The 9,748-nt window shown below is 50.6% G+C and overlaps 1 protein-coding gene across 4 annotated transcripts in view; it reads right to left on the bottom strand.

Moving 5' to 3' along the window:
- The window catches only part of Kcnn2 (potassium calcium-activated channel subfamily N member 2), a 176,757-nt gene that overhangs the window by 85,369 nt on the left and 81,640 nt on the right, over positions 1 to 9,748 (bottom strand). For all 4 annotated transcript variants that reach the window (XM_090325476.1, XM_090325475.1, XM_090325478.1 and 1 more), the window contains exon 3: positions 2,115 to 2,230. Coding sequence is in view for 2 of the 4 variants with exons in the window: in XM_090325478.1 (XP_090181604.1) it covers positions 2,115 to 2,209 (95 nt within the window). In the remaining 2 variants the exon portion in view is untranslated. The remainder of the gene's footprint in view (positions 1 to 2,114; positions 2,231 to 9,748) is intronic.

A 9,748-nucleotide genomic window follows, 5' to 3' on the forward strand; every position in this document is an offset into this window, starting at 1 on the left:
CTGCGGTCAGCACAGACAATGCCCACACCAACGCCACTCATCTGCTAAAGCCAAGAACGGACCCAACTCCCATCTCACTAAATTCACCCCTTCTCCAGGAGATCTCTGCTCCTTCTACCTTCTCATTTCTCCTGGCTCCATCCACATGCAAAGGAAGCCTCAATGTTATGCTTACACAGTGAATCACGGAGCCACTGCAAGCTCTGTGAGTGAGTGAGTGTGTGTGTGTGTGTGTGTGTGTGTGTGTGAGAGAGAGAGAGAGAGAGAGAGAGAGAGAGAGAGAGAGAGAGAGAGAGAGAGGAGAGAGAGAAGAGAAAGAGAGGTTACTTAGATTTTCATTTAATAATAGAAAACACGTACTTTTGATCTTGTTTCTGGTAAGTTCGAGAACTTGAGCACTTTTTGAGACCACTGAAATATCAAAGTCTTCCCTCTTACCTAGGAAGTTAGGTTAAATGATAGATGTGCTCAAAGAAGACATCATAAACCTAGGAAGTGAGGGAGGTGGAGGCTGCATTTGGAATTTACTAAAGGTACTTCTCAATCAGACCATTTTACTTTTATTTCTGAGAATAGACATCCACACAAAAAGAAGTCTGGACTGGCTAGATGTGACCCATAGATGTGTGGATCACGCACAGGGAGTGTGTGTCACCCCTTCCTATCACAGCTGGGCCTGGAGCATTCTCCAGCAGGGTCCTCCCTCCTTCCTAGAACCTTCTATACAGGAGGAACGCCTATAAATACTGTGTGCCCTTGGCACTTCCTTGTTTTTAGGCTTTCTTATTTTGTGGGGGGTTTTGTTGTTGAGTTTTTTTTTTCCCCCAGTACTGGGGTTTAACCACTTGAATCACACTTCCAAACCTGCTTTTTGCTGGTTCTCTTACAGATAAGGACTTTTCTGCCCAGGCTTGGCTTCCAGTCACCTTCCTCCAAATCTCTTCACTAGCAGGATTACGGGCTTGAGCTGCAGGCACCTGGCTAGCCCTGGCACTTTCTGTCCACTCTGTGCCACTCACCCCCTCATCCACCTCCAAGTAAAGCAAAGCTGATTTCCACGCTCAGGAGTGTTTTACTGGGCACGCCATGATGTGGAAATGGCCGGCCGGCCGTCCTCCGTGGGGCGGGGGGGGGGGGGTCAGTGAGCTTTCACTGAGCTGCAGGGAGCTGCTCCAGTAACGGTCAGTGCCTGGCTTCTTGTTTCTCTTAAGGTGCCATTCTCTCTTCTCCCAGGAAGGAACGACTGTTCCCACCCCACCCCACCAGCAGACACACGGGGTCCTGCATGTGTGTTTCAGACCCCGGCCTGCGTTCCCTAGGGGGCCTGAGACCCCCCTGCCACGGGCAGGGTCTCCCGGGTGCCACCAGCACCTAACATCCCATGCCCTCTCTCCTGTCATAGTATCAGCTGACATTTCCACTCAAGCACCGCAAATGTCTGCTCTAGTTATTCTAACACATCGAGGTAAGGATGACAGAGTGTTTACTGGTATACCTCTGGGCTCAGAAAACAAAACAAACGAACAAACAAATAACCTTTGAAAAGGAGTTCAGCACCGGAACACATCCTTCCAGGCCTCCCAGCCCCTGGGTGAGTGGACCTAGAAACCCAAGGCTGCTCGTTTCCCAACCTTAAACCCAAACTCTCGGGATGCCAGCAAACCAAGCTGACGTGAATCCAGGCTCACCCTGTGAGCACCAGCGAGGCTTGGGGCTCCGGATCTCCACATGACTGCAGGACTGTGGGGATGCAGGTTGTCACCTGTCACTGGCCTAGCCTGTAGCAGCAGCTTATGAGGAGCGAAATCTGTTCTTGACCGCCTTTGTAAATCAGCCCTGAACTCATCAATGTGAAGATCTGCCAGGGGCAAGTCAAGAGTCCCCACCCTTTCATCCAGCCTTGTCACTGTTCCCTAAGGATCTCACCGTGACTATCTGCATAGAATCTGTGCTGCACGAGGGGTCATGAGTTAGATGACTTAGCGCCAGACCGCAGGAGCTCCTGGCAAAGCTCACATGATGAGACGTGTGTGTGTGTGTGTGTGTGAGCTGACACCTAGATGCCACGCCCGTACCGTACCATGCCACGTAAGCCGGAACACAGAATTTCTTACCTGACAGTGTTCCTCTCGCATTCACACCCGTTACATTTCTTCAGGACATGAGCTTGCATTCCTCTTGCTGAAAAACGCCGTAAAACGCCTCCCATCCGCTTCTTTTTTTTTCAGGCCTGAAATTAATTTTTTAAAAAATCCCTTTTTAAGTTTTATATTTTTAGTCTCATACCAATTTGCATCCCATTTTAATAGCAAGAGCTATCTTTTTCTATCTAAATCAATTATTACTTTGTCACTGAAACATTCCTTTTGGAAATTTACCGAGAATTTTCCAGCTATGTTTATGTCCTTCTCTCTCTCTCTCACACACACACACACACACACACACACACACACACACACACACACACACACACACCACAGCCCACTTTGCTTCAAGTTGTATTGTCTCTTAATATGCTGGCTTGTCTGCCCTCCCCCCACCCTTTCTCCCTCCCCGCCTTTGTTTCTTTATGCCAATCTCAGGGCTTGTATTCAAGGCCTGGACACTGCCCCTGAGCTTCCCTGCCCCCAGCAGAACGAGCTGATCAGAGCAGGCAGGACTAGAAATGCACTGTGCCACAGCACCACCCCACCTCCCAAGGGGTAAATGGTGTCTACAGAGTTCTGCTAAGTCAAGGCAGAGACCCCCCCACACCCCCAAGAGAGGGAAGGCCCCAAATCACAGGCAGAAAACTGAAGGAGGAGAGATGCAGACGGCTGGCTGGGGAGCCCCACCCCGCATTTGGCACCAAGAGCTGCTACGCCTTGGGGCTTGTCCTGCACCATTCAGAATCCACATCAATTTCCATGGACCAACCAGAAGTGTGGTAAACACGGTCATTCACGGAACCCCCAGAACAGCTGCATTTGAGAGGCGTTCACATGCTCTGAGCCCCAAGAAGGAAAGGCCAGGGCTGTACAGCGGAGGTTCTCAGCACAGGCCTTTCAGACTTCTATTCAGGAAACCTGCGTTCCTGGCCATGAGTGACGGGCGAGGAGGCTCCACGGCCACCACCTGGCCAAGGCAGGGAAAATAGCAAGTGGAACAAGAGGATGTTTTACTGTACTGTTTGCAGTGACTTCTTTTTGCGCCCGTGTTTTGCGTGTAAATGTGTCTGGTGTGGGGAGGGGGCGGGGGAAACAGAAACGGAGGGATGAAAGGTGAGACTCACTAAACAGGGTGCTGGAAATGGCCTGCACAACTTGGGGGTGGGTGTGAGAGAATGAGGGAGGGGTGACACTGATCAAATAGGAGGAGACTCACTCCCTGACTGACGAAACTGTAACCACCGGGACATTACCTGTACAATAAAATTTAAATTAAAAAACAAAACAAAACAAAACAAAAAAACTTATATCTGGTCTCTAAAAAACAAAACAAAAACAAAAACAGCAAGCGGAAAGGTTGGCCAGGCGGGCTGGCTCCGAGCCCGCTCCTAAGAGTGGCACGAGCCCTCCACGTCCTGCAGACACGTCGGCCCCTCAAGTCGGAACATCCCGGCCTTTACCAAGCTGGGTAACAGCTCTGCCAACGTCCTGCGGCACCCACCGGAGCCATTCCATGCCCCTGAAGGAAAGGTGCGCGGTCTCCATCCAGGGTTCCTCCACTTCCCTCCCTGAGCTGGGCAAGGGGGTGGCGTGGGCATTTGGGGGCCCCTCTGCTAGATCCCCACTGCAGTGTTTTCAAGCCAAGCTGGGCCTGGGCTGGGACAGCAGGGATGGCAGCGGAAGAGCACACTGCCACAGCGGTCTGCCCGAGGGCTGTGCTGGAATTTTCCACCCCTGAGATGAGTTATTGCCAATACGTACCAGGGTAATGCAGTCCTCTGACCCAAGCCTTATTGGGAATGGCTTGAACAAAAGCACAGCACAAGGCCACCGTGGCAGCTGGCACTGGCACCTTGATTTCTCTGGAACACTGCTCAGCTGCCACCACACTAAGGATGTAGCCAGCCTCGACTAACCTTCCTGGCTCTGAACCCCTGCTGCCTCGGGAGCAAAGGAGAGACCCCAGAACGTCCCTTGACTTCCCCTTGGGCCCATGACATGACAGAGCCGTGGTCTAACCTGGCCAGTGCCTGAGCTCCTGGGAGAGGGAGAGGAGGTGACCCACCCGGCCCAGACACCTATGAGAGCTGCAGGGACGCATAACTGCAGAAGGGTGGGAAGACGTGGATTTCACAAAAAGAAAAGTTCCCACCTCTCTCCCTCCCCAGCCCTGGGGTTACAGTGGCCTTTCTACTTGCCATCTGAGGACAGTTCATCAAGGAATGGTTACAGCCATGGACAGAAGTCCCACGCCAGCCACGGCCTCACCTGCACTTTGCAACCCCAACAGACTCCTTCCCCGCTTCTCCTGCAGTTGTGCTTCTTTTAACTTGGCCTTACAATGCCTTCTAATTCACAACCCAAAACGACTGAGATTCAGGAGCTCTGGAGGAGGGGGGTCCAGTGAACAATATAATAGGAACGTATCAAGAGAGGCCTATGGATAGTCCTTATGAATGTTGTTTGTACTTCCGGCCATAGCCATAAACATATTAAGTCCCCTGGGGACAGAGACTCTCTGGCTTTTTAATCAAGTTGCTGAAATGTGCCTCCGAATGCAGGCCATTTCCTACGTCACCATGCTTATAATTGAATCTCTGCCTTCTAGCTAAGCCATCTTCCCGCCTGTCCTTCCAGGCAGGAGCGATTTCCCATGATGCTCTAACTGTCATTTTGAGTCACCAGAATCACCCCTCAGAAGAGCTCGCGCTAAACTCAGCAGGGGCCTGCTCCCAACACGATTTCATCATCTCATCGCTCCAGATGCATTCTTCCAGTGGCTCCCTACTACCACGTGCAGCAAAATTAAGTCTGTGGTTCCAGCTGGAGCCGAGCTGCCCCCAGCCCTGCCTCGGGCCCAGGTTCCTAGCCCTACCCAGATGGTAAGGTCATTATGATAAAGTCGCAGCACGGCCCTGAGAAGCACTGCTGTGTCCTGTTGCCCTCGATGGGACACAACACAGAGGCGCCCCACCCTCTCCGTGAGCCCCAGCCTTCCATTTCCCCTCTTGCCTGAGAGGAAACAGACCGTGCAGGCTGATAAAGCCACGGCTTGGTGAAGTCACTTTCTAAATTCACAGAAATTACTATATCTGCTTCTTACGGTAGAACCTGAGGAACTCTTGTTTGTTTTCCTTTGTAAATGAATTTCGGAGCACTTGAGACAATGATCTAATTTTTACATCTTTTCTTTCCTTCCTAAATGGAATAAAACAATTAGCCCTCCTGGAAATGTCGCATATTTTTCCAGAAGATAAGCAAATTAAAAGACCACAGTAGAAATCTTTTGAAGAGGATAATTTTCAAGAAAATAATAGACAGGCTGTGAGATCTTTCCTTTTCTTGGTCAGTTGTGGGGCTTAAACTCAGGGCCTGTGTGCTGGCCCTGAGCCTCTTCGTGCTCACCTGACCCACAACACCACTTCTGGTTTTTAAAACTGGAGGTAAGAGTCTCGGGGAGACTTTTCTGCCTGGGCTGCCTTCAAACTTTGATCCTCAGATCTCAGCCTCCTGAGGAGCTGGAATTATAGGCATGAGCCACCACCAGCACCTGGCAGCCTGAGACTTTTATCTCCAGTTAACTACCTAAAAATTGGAAGTAGAGCTGTAGCTCAAAGTGGTAGAAAGCTAGCTGTGAGTGAAAAAAAAAAAAAAACCCTCAGGGCAGCTCCTAGGCCCTGAGTTCAAGCCCCCAAACTGAGAAAACAAATAAAATTAAATTTAAAAAATAAAACAAACTTTTGTGGGTCAAGATCTTGGTATTTAAAGCTTTTACTTTGTAGCTAATACCAGCTAGCAACAACTACCCTAAAAAATACAATGATGCTTTACAAAAGTTAAAATGAGCAAATGATGTGCAAAATATGAAGGATGTTAGTGAAATAACCCACAAAGAGGTAAATCCTAAAATTACACATAGTGTAATAAAATTACCTACGAAACCATCATGGTTTATATGTATTTATGTGTAAAATGCACATTGTATATGTGCATTTTACATATAGAAAAGAAATACATACATGATTGACATGTGATTCAGAATGATAAAAAAAAAAAAAAACAGATAAAAACAGGTGGGGGCTGAGGAATAGCAGCTGGCTGAAAGTTGACCATTATCTGCACGACTTTGCCGAGGTCCTGAACTCACACACGCTCATGGCTTTGGGTGGAATGGAGACACAAGGACGGACAGACCGGACAATAGTGAGTATGTGGCTGACACTGGATTAGGAGGGATTCGGTTCTGGGCCTGAGGTCTAAATAGTATTAAAGAATCTGAACAGACTTTAGGACCAAAAAATACACGGAGACAAATGTGTTTCCTTGCTCTTCATGAGCATAGCGTGGCCCACACTCAGCTGGCTACCTGGCGTACATTTTGAAGGGAGAACTACCATGAGAAGGTCTTGGGAAGTTCAACCAAGAACCTTCCAGAAGAGCTGAGAGGAAACACTCATGACCACGAGCGTTCTCGTGCACACACAGTTGTGCCCTGGGCCAGGTGGATCAACGGACTCGCAGTGCCACCCCCAACTATGCATCCCACCACTGCCCAACCATGCTTTCCTGGACTCCTCTCAAGAAAATCTGATCACTGCCCAGTGCTGGGGGCTCCGCATTTGCCATCCTAGCTGCTCGGGAGGCTGAGACCTGAGGGCTGCAGTCCAAAGCCAGCCTGGGCAGGAAACTGTGAGACTCCTGGCTCCGATTAATCACCAGAAAACTGGAAGTGGAGCTGTGGCTCAAGTAGTAGAGCACCAGCCTTGAGGTGGGAAAGCTAAGCAAGGGCACAAGTTCAAGCCCCATCACACACACACACACACACACACATTAGTATTAGACTCAATTTCCTCTCAGGAAGAACAGTGGGAAATAAATGAAAACACGAGCACACAGTCTGATGCTTACTAGTTTTCCAGAATTGTCCACTGAACTTTAATCTCAGGTAGATGATAAGGAAGGTAAGACTGCCATCATGAATATTTAGATCTGATTTAGATCCTCAGGAAAGTAAATAGTTACAGTCAGACCAGATGGGACACACAAGCAATCCCAGCAGTTGAGAGACAGACGGAGGGAGGAGGAACGTGAGTTCAAACCCAGGCAGGCTCAACAGTGAGCCCCTGCCTCCCAAACAATGACACATGCAAGTAAAACATAATAGCAGATTTTTTTTTAACCAGCCCTGGGGCTTGAACTCAGGGCCTGAGCACTGTTCTTGTGCTTTCTCAAGGCTAGCGCTCTACCACTTCAGCCACAGCACCACTTCTAGCTTTTTTTTCTATATATGTGGCACTGAGGAATTGAACCCAGGGCTTCCTGCATGCTAAACAAGCCATCTACCACTAGGCCACGCTCCTGGCCCAGCGTGGTCTCTTTCTTATCTTTTTCCCCACACCTAACATCACTCAGAAACATCAAAACTCAGAGCCTATGCTCACTGTTAATCTCTCCATGTATGGTTTAGAGTGGAAACCATTCATCTGGATTAGCCACGTAAAGACCTGCTATTAAGAATCCAGGATTACTTATATAGTATTATTTTGTTCTGTTTGACACGTACAGTGAAAGTGATGAAATTGTATGTGCCCGCGCGTGCATGCATCCATGTGCGAGTTCCATTAAACCATTTACTAAAATTAATTATCCTTTCTCACCCTCAACTGCTATGTAGTGGAACGGATCAGGGATGGGGTAAGAAGCAGAGGCCAGGCTGGGGGCACATACGTGACCATCATGGGCAGGAGAGCTGGGCAGGAGGGCTGCTGCCTGCCCCAGGCCTGGACTGGGTCACAGGGAAGGACCCCGCCTGGGGGCCCTGGGGGCTGGGAGGGGCAGGGAGGAGCAGGGAGGACTGGGGAGGAGCAGGGAGGAGGGAGCTAGGGAGAGGCCTGGGGCCTTCCCCCCAGGAGAAGCAGAGCCAAGGAAAGCTTTAAGAGGAGATTCTTGCCCGTGAAGGGCTCGGGAAGGAGAGCACAGCGCTGGACTCACACTGGGCCCCTAAGTGGACTCCAGGGCTCCAGGGTGACACAGCACTCACCAAGGTGGGTGGCCCAGGGTGCCTTCCAGAGAACACAGAACCTCCTCCTGCCTTGTCCTCCTCCCTCCTTCTTCCCCTCCTTTTCTTCCCTCCCCTCCTCCTCCTCTCCATCCTTCCTCCTTCTATCCCTCCTTCTCCTTCTACCCCCTTTCTACCCTCCTCCCCCTCCCTCCTCCTCCTCCCTTCTCTTCCTCTTCCCTCCTCCTTCCCTCTTCCTCCCTCCTCCTCTCTCCCCTCCCCTTTCCCCTCCCCCCTCTTCCTCTCCCCTCCCATCTCTGCCCAGGTCCCAGCACTGCAGAGCTTAGTGGCCAGGATTCAGCCCCTCGGACATTCTTGGAGAGTGTGACACTGGTGACTGACCTATCAACAGGAAGAACCCCATCCTGACACCCCGACATAGTGCCCTATAATAGGGACCACACCCCCCCTTGGAAGGATGGAGGAAGAGCCTGGCTGGCCAAAGCAGAGCGGGGTGTGGTTGGAACAGAAACATGGGAGATGCAAGGGGGGGGGGAGGTCCCCTGGTCTCCACGCTTGGGAAGGGAGGGAGGCCAGAGGCCCCCCTCACAGAAGGTCTCAGCACATCCTGTGTGCGGATGACAGACGGGTGTGTGTGTGAGCGTGTGTGAGCAGGTGAGCGTGGGCGCCTGTGTCCTAGAAACAGCACTGTCAGATAAGCGACCCATACTGAAGACACGTGGTCTGGAGAAGACTCCAGAAGGGAAACCCCCAGAGCCACAGTGACCTGCGTGGAACCATCGGATGTTAGAAGAGCCAGTGAGGAACAAGTCAAGGAAATGAAGAGGACGGCGAGGAGCCACAGGTATGGGGCCAGGAGGAGGGGGTCTGGAGGACTCACACACACGCACAGGCTCACACACGCACACGTAACACACACGCGTACACACACACAGACATCACACACATACACACGTATATACACATGCATATACACATGCACACTCACATATATGCATGTACTCATGCATGCACACGCACACACACAACATGGAGGGCCAGTCATGAAGAAAACCAAGCCGTGTAGTGTCAGGAGAACAGCAGTCTTTCAGAGCAGACAAGCCCCGCGCTGTGTGGTCACAGTCGTGTGTGGAGCACAGACAGGACGGGAGGGAGTCACGGGAACGGAGTGTGAGTGTAGGTGGGCTGTCTAGGGGAGCCGAAGCCGGTACTGGGGGTTCCATAAACACACAGATGCATAAAACACAAGGCTGTAAACTGAAACACTCCGACTCCCTGTGCCGAAGAACATCGATGACTCAAGAGCAACACTTCAGCTTAACAAATAGAACCACCTGGGCCGGGAGTGTGGCCTGGCGGTGGAATGCTCGCCTAGCATGCATGAAGACCTGGGTTCGATTCCTCGGTACCACATATGTAGAAAAAAAAAGCCAGAAGTGGTGGCTCAAGTGGTAGAGAGCTAGCTTTGAGAAAGATCAAGGACAGCGCTCAGGCCCTGAGTTCAGGCCTCAAGAGGATAGTGGCAAAAAAAAAGTATATGTGTTATAAGTATGAGAATATATATAATACATGACAATACTGT

The sequence above is a fragment of the Megascapheus bottae genome, chromosome 38 (genome assembly GCF_031878675.1).
Source record: "Megascapheus bottae isolate mThoBot1 chromosome 38, mThoBot2.hap1, whole genome shotgun sequence".
Lineage (NCBI taxonomy): Eukaryota > Metazoa > Chordata > Mammalia > Rodentia > Geomyidae > Megascapheus > Megascapheus bottae.